Source organism: Carassius gibelio, chromosome A18 (genome assembly GCF_023724105.1).
Source record: "Carassius gibelio isolate Cgi1373 ecotype wild population from Czech Republic chromosome A18, carGib1.2-hapl.c, whole genome shotgun sequence".
NCBI classification, from domain to species: domain Eukaryota; kingdom Metazoa; phylum Chordata; class Actinopteri; order Cypriniformes; family Cyprinidae; genus Carassius; species Carassius gibelio.
In genome coordinates, this window is record NC_068388.1 from 17,992,636 (window position 1) to 18,015,291 (window position 22,656).

The 22,656-nt window shown below is 37.7% G+C and overlaps 1 protein-coding gene and 3 long non-coding RNA genes across 5 annotated transcripts in view; 2 read left to right on the forward strand and 2 right to left on the reverse strand.

The window, feature by feature from the left end:
* LOC127933927 (spondin-1-like) overlaps nucleotides 1-22,656 on the reverse strand; it is a 210,311-nt gene that overhangs the window by 19,714 nt on the left and 167,941 nt on the right. For both annotated transcript variants that reach the window (XM_052531064.1, XM_052531065.1), the window contains exons 7-8: nucleotides 13,062-13,126; nucleotides 453-654 (exon numbers count right to left, since the gene is read on the reverse strand). In XM_052531064.1, the coding sequence (XP_052387024.1) occupies nucleotides 453-654; nucleotides 13,062-13,126 (267 nt within the window). The remainder of the gene's footprint in view (nucleotides 1-452; nucleotides 655-13,061; nucleotides 13,127-22,656) is intronic.
* LOC127933966 (uncharacterized) lies at nucleotides 1,668-3,481 on the forward strand. Its single transcript, XR_008147646.1, has 2 exons — nucleotides 1,668-2,082; nucleotides 2,928-3,481. It is a non-coding gene; the product is annotated as an uncharacterized LOC127933966 (long non-coding RNA).
* Nucleotides 3,651-7,201, forward strand: LOC127933959 (uncharacterized). Its single transcript, XR_008147637.1, has 6 exons — nucleotides 3,651-3,892; nucleotides 4,623-4,722; nucleotides 5,723-5,838; nucleotides 5,980-6,064; nucleotides 6,578-6,705; nucleotides 6,822-7,201. It is a non-coding gene; the product is annotated as an uncharacterized LOC127933959 (long non-coding RNA).
* LOC127933954 (uncharacterized) lies at nucleotides 9,269-11,758 on the reverse strand. Its single transcript, XR_008147629.1, has 3 exons — nucleotides 11,511-11,758; nucleotides 10,684-10,783; nucleotides 9,269-9,970 (listed from the first exon to the last, which is right to left on the reverse strand). It is a non-coding gene; the product is annotated as an uncharacterized LOC127933954 (long non-coding RNA).

The following is a 22,656-nucleotide window of genomic DNA, read 5'->3' on the forward strand; positions in this document are numbered from 1 at the left end:
TATATACACAGACTCTATCCCCAATGAAGGTTTAAAAAAAAAAGTACAAAATCCGAAGCTGTGTTAGGACCAGACACTGTTAAAGGCATGTGCTTGGTTTATTTGCATCATGAGATCTACTGACAACATCTGAAAATAGTTGGAATGAATGAATGTATGCATACTGTACATACATGCATATCCTGAGGTAAATGAGAACGTTATACATGCTGTTTATAGAGATTTAAAAACAAATATTAACCTCTCAATATGTAAACAAGAAAATTAATGAATTAACAAACAAACATTAAACATTATCCAATGAAATTATGTCAATCTAAGCATTTTGTTATTTTTTGTTGTTGTTCAGACTTAGACACAAACCTGTGAAGTAGTGAACCAAATGCAAAAATTTCTGAAATTCATGTTCATTTTTAAATTCAGCTGATCGCTCAATCTGCATGAGAGTTCACCTCATAAGTGACCCCGTTGTCTGTCCCTGCATCCCATGGAATGAGGTCATGAACCACCTTCTGGACCCAGCCACACTCTCTGGTGCAGAGGTCCTCAGATGACAGACCCACGTTCCAGTCAGGACTGGGACCCAGCATGGTCAGAAAGGACATCAGGTGACGTGTGCGGTCCACTGAGAACTCGGCTGAAGGAGCCGCTCGACTGCAGGAGGGAGAGAAATCAGATGCATTCACTTTTATTATGTTATTTGTTAGGATATTAATTTCATGATGATAAACTATATTTATTTTATTCTGATTAAAAATCTCATGAAAAGAATTCCATCACAAGAAGGGTAAGAAGAGGAAGAGGGTCAGAAAGCACCCAAAAGACAACAGGCTGGCAGAGAGGTGTAGAAATATGCTGTGTGTAAGCACTGAATGGCTGGCCGTCCTCCTCTTAAACCTGAAAGGGGGATTCCTTTTGTAGTCATCACTCTAATATACTGATATTTTCACATCACAGTACCTCATATCTGGTAATTACAGATCTGAACTATCCTCTCTCTCCATCACTCATTCAACAGACAGCACTAGTGCAATTGCAGATTATTATTATTATTATTATTATTATTATTATTATTTTCCCTATTATACATCACCCATGGATTGCATTGGGATTGCATGGATTGCATGGATTGGCGGGAGGGAAGGGTCAGGGCCATGAAAGGGGAACAGAATCCCACTCCAGAGTAGTGAAGACCAAGGAGATTGTCACAATGATCGAGTCACGAGATCCAAGTGCGAGGTAAAATTTTTTTATTTTTCAACTCAGACAGTCAGCAATGAGAACGTAGGAAGACTATGGCATAACCCCAGATGAATCACGTCCAGACCACTCAAACAAAAGTATCTCAAACCCAGCGCAGGAATCCTAGGCAGGCAAGGAATAAGGTCCAGATCGTTTAGGCTTGCAGTAACTCAAACCCAGCGCAGGAATCCTAGGCGGGCGAGAAATAAGGTCCAGAGAATACCACCTAGACAAGAGAGACAGACGAGAAATCGACAAACTAACAATACGAACAGGAATGCCAGCCAAACTTAAAGGCAGCACAAATGAGTTGCATCTGGTGCTCATTAACGCAGCTGCTGCTAGTTAACAGACGCACACAATCAGACACAGACACAAGATGAGCGCACTGACCCATGAACCGTGACAGAGATTCCAGAGGAACAGAAGACTGGTCACAGAGGACTGGTGGCAGACTCAGAAGAAAGGGAAACCAGTGTAGAGGCAAAAGCTGAGCTGGAGGATCGGAGGACCAAGGCAGAGCTGGGGTCTTGGAGGACTGAGGCTGAGCCACTGAGACAGAAGATCAAAATGAAGCCAGGGGAATGGAAGACCCAGAAGGAGCTGGAAGATTGGTGATGAAAGGCAAAGCTGGATAGAGTGGAGCCAAGGGAAAAAGGGACCCTGGTGGGGATTCACAAGGTGGAGCCAGGGAATCAGAGAACCTTGGCTAAGTTAACAAACCAAGAGAACGCAGTGGTTTTGGCTGACCAGAAGGCTGTGGTCAAGCTGGTGAAGCCAGTAATCCTTGATGAAGAGGCTTTCATGCTGGATAGAACCAGCAAAAGGGGAAGGACTAGGGTGAGTTAATCAAGGTGGACAGCCAATCAGTGCAGAAAGGGCTTTAGAGGTTGGTATTAGTGTAGGGATGAGTTCCAGGATGGATAGTGATTGCTGCTTCTATGATCAACTGAGCGATGTGTGCAGGATCAGGGATGGACAAAGCCTCAAGCTGGGGGAAAGTTGTAGGGGTCTGTGTGCAGACTCTGTGTCCATCTTAAAAATGATTGTAACGCATGAAAGGCGGACAATCAAATAAGACTTTAATAATCAAAATAAACATGAACAGCTCTCTCTCCACCTTCAATACCACGACTTAGGTGCCCTTGAGCAAGGCATCGAACCCCCAACTGCTCCCCGGGCGCCGCAGCATAAATGGCTGCCCACTGCTCCGGGTGTGTGCTCACAGTGTGTGTGTGTGTGTGTGTGTGTGTGTGTTTACTGCTCTGTGTGTGTGCATTTCGGATGGGTTAAATGCAGAGCACAAATTCTGAGTATGGGTCACCATACTTGGCTGAATGTCACTTCACTTTCACTTAAGATAACTGATAGCTTTTTCTCCTGGAATACAGAACACCATTCCTAATATAAATCCCAGGAGCCCTATTCCTATTATAACATGGCTAAGTACTAAAAAAAAAAAAAAAATCTTCTTGCATATAGTGATCTTTAAAAAATAAACAAAATAAATCTATTTACGTTTCTCTACAAAGAATAAACAGAGAAAACTATTTTACAGAATTATTTGTATTTTAATACCCACCAAAAAAAAAAAAAAAAAAATCTAAAAATAAAATGCTTTTCTATACAGACAATAGAAGACCGTATGTGTTTGTTAATAATCCGGTGCCTACCCTTCTGTCCAGGCACCACCAAAGGTCACTATCCACTGCATGGACAACATTTGCAACTGGCTGTGATGTGAGCCTGACAGATGCAGTTAAGCTACAGGAAGTGGTTGTTAGTTACTTGCCACATTGCTGCACAGATGATTGACATCTGGCATCCAATGAAAGCAGGAGGAGTCACATACCTTGCACAGCCTGATGCACTAAAGGGTTCTTTGGCTAACACTCAAGACCAAGTATGTATAGCGTGTATCACACTTCTGGTGTAGATATTCTACTAGCCATTGTCAGAGTTCCTAGCCTAGCGTGTCTTTCCATGTTTTTGATTCTTGCTCGTGTACTTTGGATTTACCTTTTTGCCTGCTGTTTTGGACTGTGATCGCACCTCGCCCTGACCATTGCTCGTGTTCCTGAATTACCCCTTTTGTCTTGCCCTCCGGATACTGTTCACTGATCATCGACCCACGCTCACCCAAGGACTATTCTTGTGTTTTGCCCATGCCATACCTGTTTGATTTTGATTCAACCCTGCCTGTGTTTGACCTTGCTTACCAATAAAGCCTGCAAATGGATCTAAATGACTCATTGACCTCGTAACAGCATTACACTTACACTTACAAGACAAAAGTGATGACATTTGTTACATTTCTGTCTCCAGTTCTCTACAACCCCTATTTCTTTCAATTTTAGACATATATTTTTCTTTGTCATTCATTCTATCATGCTGATTTGCAACCCATTCTCACTCCAAAGGCGTCAAAAACCGAAGCATGGTCAAGCGCCCCTAGCGTCACTTTTGTGACGCCAAATGTGCCTCTCGGCGTCGACTATCGAAGCACTACGACCTTCATTGCTTTCAGTGGGAAACTTTTGGCGTCAGAATTCGACACGAGGACATGAGATGTTTATCGCTATGAAATCACGTTCAAGAAGTCTCATTCAGCACACATCGCGCGATACTTGCTATCATTTCCACAGTTTGGGTGAGTAGTCGTATATATGCTCTTTTAATGATTTTTATCAAATGTATTCTGTCTTCTTTATTAATCAGATTAGTGCCATATGTTTAATCGCTGTATTATGTCGGTCATCCGCGGCTGTCTTTGAGTTTCATTGCGTTTAAATAAATGAACACAGCTGCTAATTAGTGTGATTAAACTCTATCTGTCACGTGACGTGCCATAGACCTTCGATCCGTTTTATATTATTATTAATTTCAGGATCAATGATGTAAGTTGTATTTGTAGTAAAATCATGGTAATCACGACACAATAGTAATAAATGAAATGTGAAGTTAAAACACAGTAAATGGGACATTAGTAACTGTAACTGTAGTTTTACTATGATATATTAATAATCAATACAACAATACAATAATCACCAAACCAGCTATGTTTGTATCACTGTAATGTTAGTGTTTTTATGTGCTTTTATATGACAGAAATCACAGTAATCATGTGTTCTGTACCATGCTTTTAATACCTTTTAATGTGAACCCAAAAAAAAAAAAAAAAAAAATCAAATTAAAAATAAATAATAAAACATGTATTTTTCCATCTTGCAGTTCATTCATATCAGTTTATATATATATATATATATATATATATATATTTATTTATTATATCTAAATATTTTGCTCACAGATCATTATTAACATTCTGTATATAATTCAATTTTATTTTCTCTCCCCTTTTTTATTATTTTTATTTTTAGCTGAAAAGACGTAAAGGCAGTCAGCCCAGTGGTGTTTCTGGAGAGGGATTCCTTCAGAAATGGAGAAGACAGAAAGCTGCGGAGGCAGATATTTGCAGCAGTTAGTCTGTGATAGTTTGTCTCTTTTATCAAAAATTCCTGCTGTTATAATTTGTACAGCATTTGTTGTTTCTTAAACTGTTGCACTGTCCAAATACCCGCACTTGCCATCTTTTCACTTGACCACTTGATTACTTATTTGAAGTCTTTCCTGTATTTGGCCTAGTGTTCGAGTGAGCATGATGACCACGAGTGTGTGTCGAACTTTTCATGACCTGATGACTGTGTTTCCCAATCCTGATCCTGGAGAACCCCAGCACTGCACGGTTTTGGTGTCTCTCTTATCTGCCTTGGAGTCTTCACTGATGAGCTGATGAGTTGAATCAGGTGTGTTTGATCAGGGAGACATCTCAAATGTGCAGTGTTGGGGTTCTCCAGTACCAGGATTGGGAGCCATTGCCTTATGGGACACTTATGTGTTTAAAGAGATTTTTAATATCTAATTATCAATATTTCACATACTGTACATTGGACAGCTTTCCATGACCTTTTGTGAGACCTCGGCAAAAAGTCTGACGATTTATTCCAAAACATGATGCATGATGGGATACACTAAGCTTTGTATAGCGCTCCGGAGCAGTATTGGAGAGGTTTAGTGTGTGTTTAGGACGCTGTGCTTTGGCATTATTAAGACCGGGGACAGTCTCGTTCACACACTGTCACGTACACACACTCTCAAGTGGCCAAGACTGCTAGTGTGGGTATCTGGACAGGGTCAAAGTCTTAAAAATGATCCCTAAACACATCACAGTCTTAATAATCCAGTTTAACACTTGTATGATATTATACAAGCCACAGGACGGTCTCATCTGACACTATCAAAAGAATTCATATGACTATAGCTTGTTATTAATTACTTGCTTTCAATAATGGATGCATTTAACATTTAATTATACAGCATCTTTACAGAGGTGTAATGTACAAGTTGCACGTAATTAATAATATTTCCTTCCTTCTGTCTTACAGGATTTTTTCCAGATAATGCTGTTCTTCTTTTTCAGGTCTAAAATATCAAGCTCAACAGCTATTTGAAGAGCCAACCCTCACAAACCTTCCTAAAAACTAAAAGAACTATTACTGAGTCTCAGCGAATCTTGCCATGATCAGCTCTTCCCAGGTACATTTGTTTAGAATATTTTTTAATCAACATTTACTCCTCAAATGCTCTGGTCTGAATCTTACTTTAAATTAACTTAATTATGTTTAATGAGCAATATTAATTGCACACAGAGTAAGTAGAGATTTTCTTGTTTGACAGAAGAGAAGGAAGACCAAGGAAATGATTTGCTCAGGATGAGGAATGAAGATGGCCATCTTGTGCTCAAACAAACAGAAGTCCTCTGGTATGTGTGTGTTGAAGCAATGATGTGTTATACAACATTTTATGATGATCTCTCACAGAATTGGTCATGTCAGCCTTGATTTCGTTTTATACTATTACAATTACAGCATGTTAGCAAAGTGTGACTGGACATTTTTAATATTATGTTTTTAAAAACACACCACCTGTTTTAAAAGTAGACAAGTATCACGAAATTGGTTTAGTTGATATAAACACCAATTGACATTATTTCATTGTTTTCTAAATGTTATGTTATAAATTGTGAATTGATAGTGGATTGGTTTGAAGCCAGGCCTTACACTGCACAGACTAAAACACATTTGTGAGAGAAGTCAGGAACTTTGGAGAAAGATTCTAGAGGAAGAAAACACATTTACTGCAACAATAGATGAATTCTAGAGTCTCTGAGAACTACACATGCTAATGCAGTCTAATGAGCAAGATCTTTGCCTCTGTAACTTTTTCTTAATTCTTGCAGAATGACATTATTATTGCAGTATTTTTATTGGTACAGATGATCTCTTCAGCCAAACGAGGGGTTTTGACCAAGTGATGCTCTTGAAAGGAGTGAAAGAAGAGGATGTGGTAAATTGTCTTCAGAGAAAAAGCTTCTCAAAAGGTCTTAAAACAGCTTGAAGAATGGTAAGTGTACAGTACTACAAGGGTCATAGTTGCTCACCCTGCTAAAATCACACAGAACATAAGCTGAGCTCTCTGTCCATTAAACAACTTGATCTGGATTGTGTGTTTCACTTCAGGTCTGGGATGTTAGGACTGAGAGATCCTCTGGCTGAGAACAAGCTACACCACATCAGTGCTGGACATCAACCACAAACTGTTTCCAGACACGAGAGAAGAAGATCACGATGGGGAGATGAAACCAGTTTAGATGTGATGATGGGAATCATTATTTTCTGGAACAGTATCTCATGTCTTATATGTATCACATGATCTGTATCACAGTTGACTGGATGGGACTGTGTGACTTTTAAGGACATTTCATCACTCATCTGTGTGAACTGATTTATATATGAGGTTAATGTATCTTTGATGATAATTATTTTCATTGAATCTTATTTGTCTTGATGCTACTTTATCAACTTTATAGTCTATGCTTCAATAAAATGAAAATGGTGAATATTGTGTTCTGAAGATTCTTGGTAAATACATCATTTTACTAGGTAGGCTCATATGTGTTTATTTTAGACTTGGAAAAACGACATATTAATTATTGGGATTATTTTTTTATTTAAGACATAAACATTTTTGATCGGATTAATAACATCTGGGACATCAGTACACCAGAAAGTATTTTTTTATATTTTAGTAACAAATATGCAAATTTTTTGTGAAATACAGGGAGTTACAAGATTAATTATTCTGCATTACAATATGGTTCCATGGGCTTTATTGTTACAAACACTTGACGGATAACTGAGAATGTAGCAGGAATGATCAACGTGGATCTTGTACTGCATTAAAACCAAGAGCACGCACATTACTGATGTCCAGCACCTGAGGAGCAAGATACGGGGGTGAGGAGGACATTTTTACACGGATTTCGGCTAATTAGTTATATATAATGCTAATATATATATATATATATATATATATATATATATATATATATATATATATATATATAAAAATTAATATTCTTAGCACTGCATGAATTTGTCCTTGTGTAATAGTGAAGTATCACAATGTGTATACATTGTCCTTGATTACTGCTTTACAGTGGGGAATAGATAATGGCAAGTTGTTGCAGGTTCATCCATTATATTTCTTGCCATTTACTTCAAAAATCAAAGAAATAATCTATTATTTTCATTATTAAATCATTTCTTTATAATTTTTCCATGTTTCATCAGATGGCCTCACAATGTCCTGTCAAAAGGTATAATAGTCATGATGAATAGAATAGAAAACAGAGGACTGTGAAAACTGTCAGATATAAATGTGACTCAGCTCAGTTTGTTGTTCATGATGAGGAGAATACATATATGTAGGTTTTACTGCCCTGCTACCCCCAGGGGCCCAGTAGCACCCCCCGGAAGAGCCCAAAACTGTGCATTTCAAATGGCTGTAAATCAGAGTCCAATTAACATATCAAAGAGAAAATGGGCAGGATTATTACTTATGCTATGCTGATAAAATAATGTTGAGCTCAGTTTTCAGAAATAAGTGGAAAGCTGGCATAAAAGCATTTTAAATATTGCTCACTGTAAAATACCACATTTCAGCCTGCCTCTCAAATATATCACAGATGTTTGCAAAATAAACATATTTAGATATCCAGTTTACCTTAAAATAAATAATTTATTTAGTTTAGTTAATAAAAAGTTTTAAACTACATTACCCACAAGCCTCCGTCGTTCTATCTATAGAAAGGCAACACTAGGGGGCTGTTTTTTGTAGTTCATTGAAGTTATGCTTAGGGTTAGGATTAGGATCTCGCTAAAGATGTCATTTTTCTCAAGATAGCAACACTTCATTGTTGACTTAATATATTACTAATGTGATGATAGGAGCAAAACATACTTTTTAACATGATGCGCTGTTTAATATGGGTTAAAAGATAGTCCAACCACAGACTGTCCTGAAAAGTCATAGCCAATGACATCTAAGCTGAGCAGCAGCGTCACACTTCCTTATCCATGTATGACAGATGTCTTTCGTTTTTCGGCTGAAGGGATAGATTCGGTTAACAATAGATTAAGCTTGCTACTTATAAGATACTGTTTTATTAACGTCTTCACCTTCCTCCGTTGTTCAGCTTGACAAAAATTGGGCAATATTGATGTGCACATGCCCAGCAGTCGCAGTTGTATCCAACAGATAGATTCCTCTCATTAAATATAAGACACATTTTTAAGATTTGTATTTTTTTTTTTTGACCAAAGACAAATATATTTACTAATCAAATGACGTGCTTCTAAAATGTACATTGTATATTACATTGTGTTTTAAAGTTAAAATTGTTCACATTTGTGTTTCTGTGATTTACCATTCTCTACCATTTGAACCCTAGGAATAAAAACAGAAATTATAAATGAATGAATGAATGAATGAACAAATAAATACATAAAGCATAATAAACATGCATATTTTTGTAAGGATCTTCCATTATTTATTGATATGTCAAACTCATTTAAAGACAACATGCCCAGATTACTACACTGCATCCTCTGTCACCAAACTCGTTTTTGCCACCATAAAGAATAAAAAGGCAGTTATGTTGTAAACATTAACTATTTTCAGTATGCAAATGAAAATGCTTTTATTAAAAAACAAAACAGTAAATACAGTATGTCTTTCAGAGAACACTGGAAAAAGATCAATTTTATTAAAAAAATTAAATTGACCAAAATGTTATACAACACAATGTAAATGTTTCAAACTCACAAAAAAACACCATGAAGACATGCATGTCAAGTGTGCAATATCATCTATAAAACTCAATCAGCACAGCATCAAATAAACACTGATTGTCTGAACAATGGAAGACAGAGAAAGTGTTCAGGAAAACAAACACCTGCTAGCTTTGACAATAACATCATGAATTCACTTCATGACTGGAGCTAGGGGATGACTGTGTATGAATATCTCCTTTACTAAAACTCTTAATTAAAGTCTAAAAAGTTCACTGTATGAAGCTTGAAAAAGAGAACAAAATGCTTTATCAATACGAAAAATACTATTTTTAACTATTGTTTTCATCACTGGTTCTGTAATGTATTCATTATGAGCTTATAAATAAAACAAAGTTACATCTTCTGCAAAAATCAAACCACTGCAAAGTCTAATCACTGATCCAGGGACCATATCTGTGTGTGTGGGGGATAAAGAGTTAACGAGGTGAGTCCTTGTGCATGATGGAGAACTGCAGTGTTATCCTCAAACAATCCTGTAAAACAGAAATATTACATTACATTCAACTTATACATTACACTGTGTTTTGTTTAGACCATAAAAGCAGCCTCTGTAAAGATGCTGTAAAATTAAATGTTAAATGAATCCATTATTGAAAGCAAGTAATTAATAACAAGCTATAGTCATATGAATTCTTTTGATAGTGTCAGATGAGACCGTCCTGGGGCTTGTACAATATCATACAAGTGTTAAACTGGATTATTAAGACTGTGATGTGTTTAGTACAGTATGTGAAATATTGATAATTAGATATTAAAAATCTCTTTAAACACATAAGTGTCCCATAAGGCAGTGGCTCCCAATCCTGGTCCTGGAGAACCCCAACACTGCACATTTGAGATGTCTCCCTGATCAAACACACCTGATTCAACTCATCAGCTCATCAGTGAAGACTCCAAAGCAGATAAGAGAGACACCAAAACCGTGCAGTGCTGGGGTTCTCCAGGATCAGGATTGGGAAACACAGTCATCAGGTCATGAAAAGTTCGACACACACTCGTGGTCATCATGCTCACTCGAATACTAGGCCAAATACAGGAAAGACTTCAAATAAGTAATCAAGTGGTCAAGTGAAAAGATGGCAAGTGTGGGTATTTGGACAGTGCAACAGTTTAAGAAACAACAAATGCTGTACAAATTATAACAGCAGGAATTTTTGATAAAAGAGACAAACTATCACAGACTAACTGCTGCAAATATCTGCCTCCGCAGCTTTCTGTCTTCTCCATTTCTGAAGGAATCCCTCTCCAGAAACACCACTGGGCTGACTGCCTTTACGTCTTTTCAGCTAAAAATAAAAATAATAAAAAAGGGGAGAGAAAATAAAATTGAATTATATACAGAATGTTAATAATGATCTGTGAGCAAAATATTTAGATATAATAAATATATATATATATATATATATATATATATATATAAAAAACTGATATGAATGAACTGCAAGATGGAAAAATACATGTTTTATTATTTATTTTTAATTTGATTTTTTTTTTTTTTGGGTTCACATTAAAAGGTATTAAAAGCATGGTACAGAACACATGATTACTGTGATTTCTGTCATATAAAAGCACATAAAAACACTAACATTACAGTGATACAAACATAGCTGGTTTGGTGATTATTGTATTGTTGTATTGATTATTAATATATCATAGTAAAACTACAGTTACAGTTACTAATGTCCCGTTTACTGTGTTTTAACTTCACATTTCATTTATTACTATTGTGTCGTGATTACCATGATTTTACTACAAATACAACTTACATCATTGATCCTGAAATTAATAATAATATAAAACGGATCGAAGGTCTATGGCACGTCACGTGACAGATAGAGTTTAATCACACTAATTAGCAGCTGTGTTCATTTATTTAAACGCAATGAAACTCAAAGACAGCCGCGGATGACCGACATAATACAGCGATTAAACATATGGCACTAATCTGATTAATAAAGAAGACAGAATACATTTGATAAAAGGCATTAAAAGAACGTATATACGACTACTCACCCAAACTGTGGAACTGATAGCAAGTATCGCGCGATGTGTGCTGAATGAGACTTCTTGAACGTGATTTCATAGCGATAAACATCTCATGTCCTCGTGTCGAATTCTGACGCCAAAAGTTTCCCACTGAAAGCAATGAAGGTCGTAGTGCTTCGATAGTCGACGCCGAGAGGCACATTTGGCGTCATAAAAGTGACGCTAGGGGCGCTTGACCATGCTTCGGTTTTTGACGCCTTTGGAGTGAGAATGGGTTGTGATTTGGTGGTCAATAAATGAATGAATGAACTGTGCTACTTTTTGGGTGGAAACCACTAAACTTTGTTTAATGATTATTTCATGAATCGTTCAAAATTAACTTCAAAAGAATATAATTTGTTTCAAATAAATCATTTAATTTTCTTTTAAACTTTAATAATAATTATAATGTCCCCAAACCTTTGAATGATATCCATAAAGGTTTATTTCTTTACTGTTATTTTTTTTTTTTCAAAGACATAAAAACCCCCTCTGTTCCATAAATCACATAATTAATAAGACCATGCTCGATGTGCAAACACATGGCTTTGAAATAACAGTGATCCTTAAATAGTGCTGCATGCCTGACACATAATTTTAACTGACAGTCACAAGCACACACATATGCTGTATGACAGCAACTGCAAATGTCAAAATAAATTTGTCTTATTATTACCAAAAAAAAAAAAAAGCTAATTCTGTTATAAAGCCATATCTTTATTCACCCTTTTAAAGAAAAATGAAATCATCCAACTCCACCCTTTAAAAGAGACACAACACACAGACACAAGCAAACACGTTGCAAATCATGCAGCTAATTAGAGACTTTGCTTTCATTGACAACCTGTTATTTTACTGTCTGCCTGTCAGGGCAATGCTAATCAACTCAACTCAAGCTTTTCAAGGTTTCTGGAAAGTTCCAACAGCAGACTACGAATTAGCTGCTATACTAAATATAAAGCTACTGAGGAATAGACCCGCAGAGATGATGAGAGGACAACAAAAAGAGAGAGAGAAATAAAAAAAGAACATGTATCCCACTTAGAGTTTCTGGACATAAATCTGCTGTTATAAAGTCAAATGATAACACCTGCCTCATTATGCAGTGTGAGGAAATACATTTATAGCTCTGGTCTCAAGCACTTCGCGCCTCATGCTGATTTCATGATTCTCTGAGTAAATTCAAAAGCAATTTCTTGTCTACTCTCAAGTCCTAATGCACCACCGAATGAAGTGAATACAGCATTATAAATTTGAAATTCTCTGTGCTTGAGTGGTTCTCAGAGCATTGATCAATTTAGATTTTAGACCACTTAAATGTTAAATAAGGAGAAAGAAGAGCACTCTAAGAACATAGACATTTTTTGTTTTCTTTCATCAAACATACTGTAGGTTAGGTGTTGTTGCTATCCGGGGAGAAAGAGGCAGTATTCTACTTTGTAAAGAGCTACAGTAATCCCACTTTTTTTGATGAGGAAAGGAAAAGATGTAAAAATGTAAAACATGCACACACACACTAATTGCATGGAGATTACTTACACATTAAGGGGCTGCCAGGCTGGCCATTGGGCCTTCATCTTTATGACGGTCAAAACCTCGTCACCCTGTGTGATAAAACAAAGAAAAGTAAATAAATATTGTACAGCTCTGATTTACTTCAGAGCCTAAGAACTCCCCTTAGCCTTGGTAAATCTCTGTAACACAGCCTCAAAGAGGTTTTCTTTATCATGATTTTGTCTTATTAAAATAAATTATTTTGAGAAGATAAGAGGAAAATAAAAATAAAATTATAATTCCAGAGAACAGATCATTACTTAAGTTCATTTTCTTACACAATTAGTAAAATGTAACCAAATTTTGAACAAAACAAAATGTGACGCTTTAAACAAGATGTAATCTCTGAAAACGAATCTTGATCAGTTTTGCTTTTTAAGAAAATGTATCTTGCTTTTTTTAACAAGTAAAATAACAATAACAACTAAAAAAGAACAATAAATATTAAGTACTTTTTCTTTTTTCAGTGTTTCTTTCTCTCAAGTCATCCTTCTATTTGTCTTGACAGGAAATGATGAATGAAGCTTCCCTTTCTTTCTGATGATGGACTGATAGTATCAGAGTCTCATAAAAGCTGTGTAAATATTTCATCAGTGGCTCACGGCACACAGGCCAGCAGAGTATGTGTGTGTACAGCTCTATCCCACTCAAACCATATCAAGAGTTCAGGGGAAGGGCATTATTAAAGACTGTCAAGGGAATCAGGTTTACTGCTGGGGTTAAAGGACATCATTCTTTATAATGCAGCAGCATGACACTGTTTCACACCATGAGCCTGACATGCAGTATTGCCCTAGCTTTCTTAAACACCAGTTCTTGTCAATTCAAAATCAGAACACAATTCTACATTAGATTAGTTTTTCCTGAAGGAGCATCACTAGAATAGCCTTAAAGTGTGAAAATGGATTAGGTTTTCTTTGGTTCTTTATAAGTTAAATGTCACAGAGCTGTTGTTGTTGTCATTACAATTCAGTTTCAGGTTAATTTCATTGCAGAGGTTTAATGCTTTGGGTTTAGAACTTCAGAATATTACACATAAATGCAGAGCTGACTTACTATAAGGAGGCACAAGATAAGACAAATGTAACGCCATGCCAGCAGAGGGAGCCCTCACCTGAGTACTGACTGTTGACCGCTCCCTCTGCTTCTACATTCATTTCCTGTTTGGGACTATTTAACATGAGTCAGCGTGTTCATACTTTACAAAGTATTGCCATTTTACCTGCTTTACCAAGCGGTTTCCCATCGATTATTCTGACTGCCTGTTTGTGTATGATTCTGCCTGTTTCCATGTTATTTCCTCTTGGATTGCCCCATTAAATTTACTGCCTGACTGGACTGATGTTTGTGTTTGACCTATTCGCCTGCCTACTCGTCTCTGCCTTTTGGATTCCCTGTGTGCATGTTGAAAGATCGGACGTCCATTATGGACTCTCTGCCTGGTTTAATGCCTCTGTCTGTAAGATCTTTCCCTAATAAACTTCTGCAAATGGATTCTAATACTGCCTCAGACTCCTCGTTACAACAAGCATCTAAAAGTCTTTATTTATTTTATTTTTTTACAGTACTTGACAACATGAAAGCATAGAACCACGGTGCAGAGGAGAGCGGGCAGCAGGAAGGAGCGGAGACAGCCTGATCTCACGGCAATTCATATATATTTTTAGAGGAGGCTAATTCCGACCTCACTTGCTAAATCGTACTTATTTTTCAAGTTCCACAATTCGTATAAATTTGTAACAATTACTCTAAACCTATCCGTCACTGGGGTCTAAACAAATAGTATAAAATCGTATGAGTGAGGTCATACTAATTCACATGAACTAGCCACCTCATATAATCCATACAAATTGATAATAAACAACACCTGTGCCACTCGCCGGTCCGGAGTCCCACGGAGGAGATCAAGAAGGATTAAAAGGAGGTGTAACAACAGTGAAGGATGAGAGAGGACCAGGCCTGTACTTTATTTTGTGTTTTGGTTCTGTTTGTGGTCCATGAGGGGTTGTCGTGCTATTTTTAGTTAGGTGTTTATTTTATAAAAGTTACATTTAAATGTTCACTGGTTCCCGCCGACTTCCCGTATCTATCTATCTATCTATCTATCTATCTATCTATCTATCTATCTATCTATCTATCTATCTATATATATCTATATCTATATATATATATATATATATATATATATATACAGTATTGTTCAAAATAATAGCAGTACAATGTGACTAACCAGAATAATCAAGGTTTTTAGTATATTTTTTATTGCTACGTGGCAAACAAGTTACCAGTAGGTTCAGTAGATTGTCAGAAAACAAACAAGACCCAGCATTCATGATATGCACGCTCTTAAGGCTGTGCAATTGGGCAATTAGTTGAAAGGGGTGTGTTCAAAAAAATAGCAGTGTCTACCTTTGACTGTACAAACTCAAAACTATTTTGTACAAACATTTTTTTTTCTGGGATTTAGCAATCCTGTGAATCACTAAACTAATATTTAGTTGTATGACCACAGTTTTTTTAAAACTGCTTGACATCTGTGTGGCATGGAGTCAACCAACTTGTGGCACCTCTCAGCTGTTATTCCACTCCATGATTCTTTAACAACATTCCACAATTCATTCACATTTCTTGGTTTTGCTTCAGAAACAGCATTTTTGATATCACCCCACAAGTTCTCAATTGGATTAAGGTCTGGAGATTGGGCTGGCCACTCCATAACATTAATTTTGTTGGTTTGGAACCAAGACTTTGCCCGTTTACTAGTGTGTTTTGGGTCATTGTCTTGTTGAAACAACCATGTCAAGGGCATGTCCTCTTCAGCATAGGGCAACATGACCTCTTCAAGTATTTTAACATATGCAAACTGATCCATGATCCCTGGTATGCGATAAATAGGCCCAACACCATAGTAGGAGAAACATGCCCATATCATGATGCTTGCACCTCCATGCTTCACTGTCTTCACTGTGTACTGTGGCTTGAATTCAGAGTTTGGGGGTCGTCTCACAAACTGCCTGTGGCCCTTGGACCCAAAAAGTTTTTACTTATTTTTAAAGTTTTTAAAATTTTACTCTCATCAGTCCACAAAATGTTCCTCCATTTCTCTTTAGGCCAGTTGATGTGTTCTTTGGCAAATTGTAACCTCTTCTGCACATGCCTTTTTTTTAACAGAGGGACTTTGCGGGGGATTCTTGAAAATAGATTAGCTTCACACAGACGTCTTCTAACTGTCACAGTACTTACAGGTAACTCCAGACTGTCTTTGATCATCCTGGAGGTGATCATTGGCTGAGCCTTTGCCATTCTGGTTATTCTTCTGTCCATTTTGATGGTTGTCTTCCGTTTTCTTCCACGTCTCTCTGGTTTTGCTCTCCATTTTAAGGCATTGGAGATCATTTTAGCTGAACAGCCTATCATTTTTTGCACCTCTTTATAGGTTTTCCCCTCTCTAATCAACTTTTTAATCAAAGTACGCTGTTCTTCTGAACAATGTCTTGAACGACCCATTTTCCTCAGCTTTCAAATGCATGTTCAACAAGTGTTGGCTTCATCCTTAAAAAGGGGCCACCTGATTCACAACTGTTTCTTCACAAAATTGATGACCTCAGTGATTGAATGCCACACTGCTATTTTTTTGAACACAACCCTTTCAACTAATTCAACTAATTGCCCAATTGCACAGCCTTAAGAGCGTGCATATCATGAATGCTGGGTCTCATTTGTTTTCTGAGAATCTACTGAACCTACTGGTAACTTGTTTGCCACGTAACAATAAAAAAATATACGAAAAACCTTGATTATTCTGGTTAGTCACATTGTACTGCTATTATTTTGAACAATACTGTATATATATATATATATATATATATATATATATATATATATATATATATATATATATATATATATACATATACATGCAAACTGAAAGTTCAAAAGAATTTATTTTAAATTGAAATCTTTATAAGACATAACCATTTTGTTTTTTTACTGTCTCTTTTGATTAATTAAATGAATTCTTACTGTATGAATGTTAAATAAATGATCCCAAACTTTTGAATTTCTTTCAGTTAAAAGTTACAATTATAACTGCCTCCTCTACCCAAAGGCCCAATGCTCATCCGCATCTGTGTGCTGTATGAGACTGAGCACCAAGCTCTTGCGTGTGATGAAAAGCCATCTGTCAGTAGGTAAGCATTACACAACAGGCACTGGACACATCCATGCTAATCACTTGCTCCAATAGAAAAAGAAAACAAGGGTCTAATTTATCATTCCTCCATAAAATTGCATAGCTTGGATATTTTCGAGACAACACAGTGACAGCTCTGAAAGGTCCTAAGCAGCACCTAAAGTTTTTTGGCAGCAGTAATCACAGCTGCCTAATGCATAAAATCAACCACATTACCATTAAGTACCATTGCCTCTTCTATATTGCTTGTTATCACTGTAATATTAAAGGTCTATTAGAGATTAGTGACTCTTTGTAATTTAACTGTCAGTAACCACTGTTCCCTATTAGCTGTTTTGCATTAGCCTGTTCTTTATATTTAAGTTCTTAAAAATAATCAGTAAAATCTATCAACAAATGTGCATCTTTAGTGATAATGAGAGAACTTTGTAGATGGATTTTAGATGGATTGAAAAGCTCAGATGGTGAAAATCCATAATTATAGTAATGCAGCATAGTCTTTCTGTTAAGTTGATAAACCAAGGCACACTTAATTGTACATAAAATTGTTGTTACTGCAATTTCTTTCATTTTTCACTGTCCACACATGAACATACTAAATAAACAATTTGGTGCTGCTTATGTTTACAAACTACTGAGTTAATGTAGCAGCACAAGAGACTGGCCGGTGTGAACAGCATAATTAACTAATAAATGTGTAAAATGCTTTTATTTAGGCTAAATGCACATTCAGACTTCTCACCAAAAATATCAGATGAAAAAAAAAATATATATTAATCTTCTTTTCAGGCTGCAAAGCAAATTTTTTTTTTAAAAAGGGTTGACTTTTATATACCCACTGTAAGGACTTTCCACACAATCTATCCTTTACAGCCTTTCGTCACTTGTCAAAAATACTCCACACACCCTCATATACCGCTTTATATAGGTGCTATCTCACCAGATCCTTGAGCAATGCCAAGTGTGCCATCCTCAACACCAGTTCAAACACAAAAAACACCTTTTATACACACCCAGTGTACAGATCTCACATTAGACAGATGTACACTCAGATATATTATGCACTATCATTTAGAGAAACCTGAAAATGTCCATATGCAGATTTCAATTTAAATACCATTATAAGTGTGAATCAAATTAAAACTTGATATGCAAGCAAGGGGTGGAGTCATGTTGTGATGACAAAGTGATTTTATCCCTGTATACTAGCGCAATGTGAGAATTAATATTAAAATTCCTGAATTGGTATACCTGTCATGACAGTAAGTAATCATTTAGGATAAAGGAAAAGGAAAGAAAGAAAGCCATGAGCTGTGGTTTACAGTGGAATCTGGCTCAGATATGACTCTGCTTGCTGTGTCAAGAGGTTCTTCTTTCAAATTCTCCTTCCTTATTTTATTCATTTAGTTTTTCTGCCAGGACACCATGCATAAATGGAGAGTAGTCTTGCCTTCACCACAACTGAACACTACAATGTACTCTGAACTGCAAACCTCTTTTGAGAGTGTCTGCAGTCCTGGCCTGAGTCATTCCTCTGCACAGCAGAGAAAGTGATTGAGTGTGTGAAATGAGGTGACCCATACTCAGAATTTGTGCTCTGCATTTAACCCATCCAAGTGCACACATACAGTATTGAACACACATACAACACACCATGAACACACAACTGGAGCAGTGGACAGCCATATTACTGGTTATTCACTCCCTTCACTGACAATTATTGCCAGGCCTGAGACTCAAACCTGCAACCTTTGGGTTACAATTACAACTCTTTAACCATTAGGCCACGACTGCCCCAAGATAGTCTCTCTTGAGAGGCTGTTTTTGGACACAAGCAGAAAGGAATTCCAGCAAGATTTGCAGATAATGTAGAGTTACACATCCGGATCAAAATGGCAATACTTCTAAGTTATCCTGAGCTATGAGAGACTGGACTCCTAAATGATGATATATGAAGAGTACAGACACTTTGGGATTTAGATTCTAAATGTAAACAAACAAATGTTTTAAGACAGTTATTTATATTGTTTACTTTACTGTGCCAGTAGGAAATATTAATTTTGGATTCACAAAACATTCCTTTTGCAAATAGTGTAATAACACAGATATTTTTGCACAAACGGAGTTAATGGTTTATAAATTAACCTCCATTTGAAAAATCACCCTTTGCCTAAAAACAGGCTTTCCCCAGTTTATTACATTCAAGCAATTATATTAGTTATTATATTTGGATTAAAGATTACAAAATACAGTTCTTGACTGTTTGCCTTTCAAATGTAAACTGCTTATTAGGCATGCACAAAAAAATAAAAATAAATAATATATATATATATATATATATATATATATATATATATATATATATATATATATATATATATATATATATATATATATGTGTGTGTGTGTGTGTGTGTGTGTGTGTTACACAACCAAGGCTTCAATCACACAACACAAGCAGAATATCTGAGTAAAACATTTGTAAAACCATTCTTTTGTGCATTTCCACTATTAGTTGTTGGCAGAATGGTTTACAAGGATGTATTAATTCTGCTAATGTTTGATGAATGAGACCCATTGCTCCTTACAGGATCATGGGCATGAATCCATTAAGTCATGAATCATCAGTCCTCTCTTTGCCTCCACTCTTTTGAGAAAGCTTTCTTTTAGAAACTGGAACTCTGCTGCAGGGATTCACTTTCATTCAGCTTCAGTAGTGTTACTGGGGGTATCTACTGATTTTTGGCGATCTGACCCAGCACAAAGTCATAGAAAGTGTTTAAGTCAGGGTTTTGAGTAGCTCGTCCTTCTCAGTATTTATTTTATTATTTTGTATTAATATTTTTTGTCTAGACCTTGCTTTATCATGCTGTGTTGGGAATATGCTTTACCCCAAGAAGCCATTTCTGAGCTTAAACCCACACATTCAGAATATTGCAAGGACAGGCCTCAAAATAGGAAACACAGAATTTATGCAGTGTTTGTCACAGTCACCAGTTGAGCCGCCTCTGCACTGCATTTCCCAGAATCCCAGAATGCCAATCATCTGCACTCTCTCGACAATCACTCACACCTGAAATCCATCAGTGGATCCTCCTCACCTGTCACTGCCAATCAAGCTCCCTATAAAGACACGCTTACTTCACTCACCCATTGTCTGGTCTTGACATATTGGCTTGAAATGGAAGGGGGTTATCAAATGTGTATAAATAGAGACTTTGCTCATAATAGGCAGGAGGACCAATATATTTAATCTAAAACTTGAAAGTGGCTGAGTTTAACAGCAATCTGCTCCAAGGTTCTCTGTTATTTTAACTTACCCTTGAGTCCCTTCAAGTTTGCTGACAGAAGACCAGACCATCAACATGCGAGACAGCAATATGAGCTACATTTAATATGATCCTGCCAAACTACTCTACACTAGTAATCAGGATGGCTGCCCTATCAATGAATATGTGGAAGAGTTTATTGAACTCTCATCTTGTGCCCTGGAGTGATGATGTATTAAAGACTCTGTTCTAGCTTGGACTTAAAGGCAGTCTTGTTGGTCAGGTACCCACATCAGCCAGCTCAGAAAAAGTAAAAAATCCTCTCCAGTGTCGGCACCAGCCCCTGTTCCTGAGTTAAGCCCAGCAAGGGCTCCTGTTCACAAGTTTATAATAATTAATAATAATTCTTTACATTTATATAGCGCTTTTCTAGACACTCAAAGCGCTTACATAGTCAAGGGGTATCTCCTCATCCACCACCACTGTGCAGCATCCACCTGGATGATGCGACGGCAGCCATATTGCGCCAGAACGCCCACCACACACCAGCTTACTGGTGGAGAAGAGACAGAGTGATGAAGCCAATCAGCGGATATGGGGATTGTTAGGAGGCCATGATGGTCAGAGGCCAATGGGCGAATTTAGCCAGGATGCCGAGGTCACACCTCTACTCTTTACGAAAGACATCCTAGGATTTTTAATGACCACAGTCAGTCAGTTTTAATGAGAGTCAGGACCTCGGTTTAACGTCTCATCCGAAGGACGGTGCTTGTTGACAGTATAGTGTCCCCATCACTACACTGGGGCGCTAGGACCCACACAGACCACAGGGTGAGCACCCCCTGCTGGCCTCACTAGCACCTCTTCCAGCAGCAACCTAGTTTTCTCAGGAGGTCTCCCATCCAGGTACTGACCAGGCTCAGCCCTGCTTAGCTTCAGTGGGAAACCGGTCTTGGGCTCCAGGGTGATATGGCTGCCGGTTTAGTTTAGTTCAGAGAGGGCTTCTGTTCCCAAGTTAGACCCCATGAGGGCTCATGTTCCCGAGTTTAGACCAGAGAGGTCTCCAGTCCCTAAGTTTAGCCCAGAGAGGGCCCCTGTTACAGATCTTGGTTCAGAAAAAGCCCCTGTTCTGAATGTTGGCCCAAATAAAGCTTCTGATTCTGAGATCAGCCCACTGAAAGTATCTGTTTCAGACCAGAGTCCAGTGCATATTCCAGCCCCAGGTCAAGTGCATGTTCCAGGCCACAAGCTCAGTCTAATACCTGCTTTTGCCTCTGCCAGAATACTGCTGTAGTCCATGGATGCTCTCCAGAGTCTGCTCTTGAAGGTACACACTTTACAGGGCTCAACCAGGAGCCTGGTCACGTCACAGAGTTCAATCTGGAGCCCAGTCCTCCTTTGTCAATCCTGGTGTCCACTTCTCCAGATCACTATCCAGTTTCCACTCCTCCACAGCACCCTTCCATGTCCGCTCCTCTATGCACTCTAATGTGTTGGCGCAGTGGATAAGACCCATGCCTTTGGCATGAGAGACCTGGGCTCGAATCCACTGTGAGACACCAATGTGTCCCTGAGCAAGGCACTTAACCCCTAGTTGCTCCAGAGGCGTGTAACCTCTGACATATATAGCAATTGTAAGTCACTTTGGATAAAAGCATCAGCTAAATGAATAAATGTAAAATGTAAATGTTCCTTGCTCCTCTATCTAGGGGTGGCCTGGATCCAGTGTTTGACATGGAGTTAAGCCAGGAGTGCTTTCCATCTGATACCATGCCTGAATGCCCTGCCATGGCCAGGGAGGCAATCTGTGAACCTGCTATCTACCCTGTCTCAGTTATATTGGCCTCTAGAAATCTGTCTATGCCCTATGTTTCAGTTACACCTGCTCCTCCCTAGCTGGATTCCTGCATTGCCTTCCTCCCCTGGAGCTCCAGTGCATGGACCTATCCCTCTGTTTCCCCCTCTGTTCTGCCTCTGCTCCACCTCTCTCCTGGACTGTGTGATTGTTAGCGCATCTGGAAGCTGTTCCTTTGAGGGGGGAGGGGGGGTACATTAACAGTCACCATTTGAGCCACTTCTGCACTGCATTTCCAATCATCCTTCTTGCCACTCACCTGCA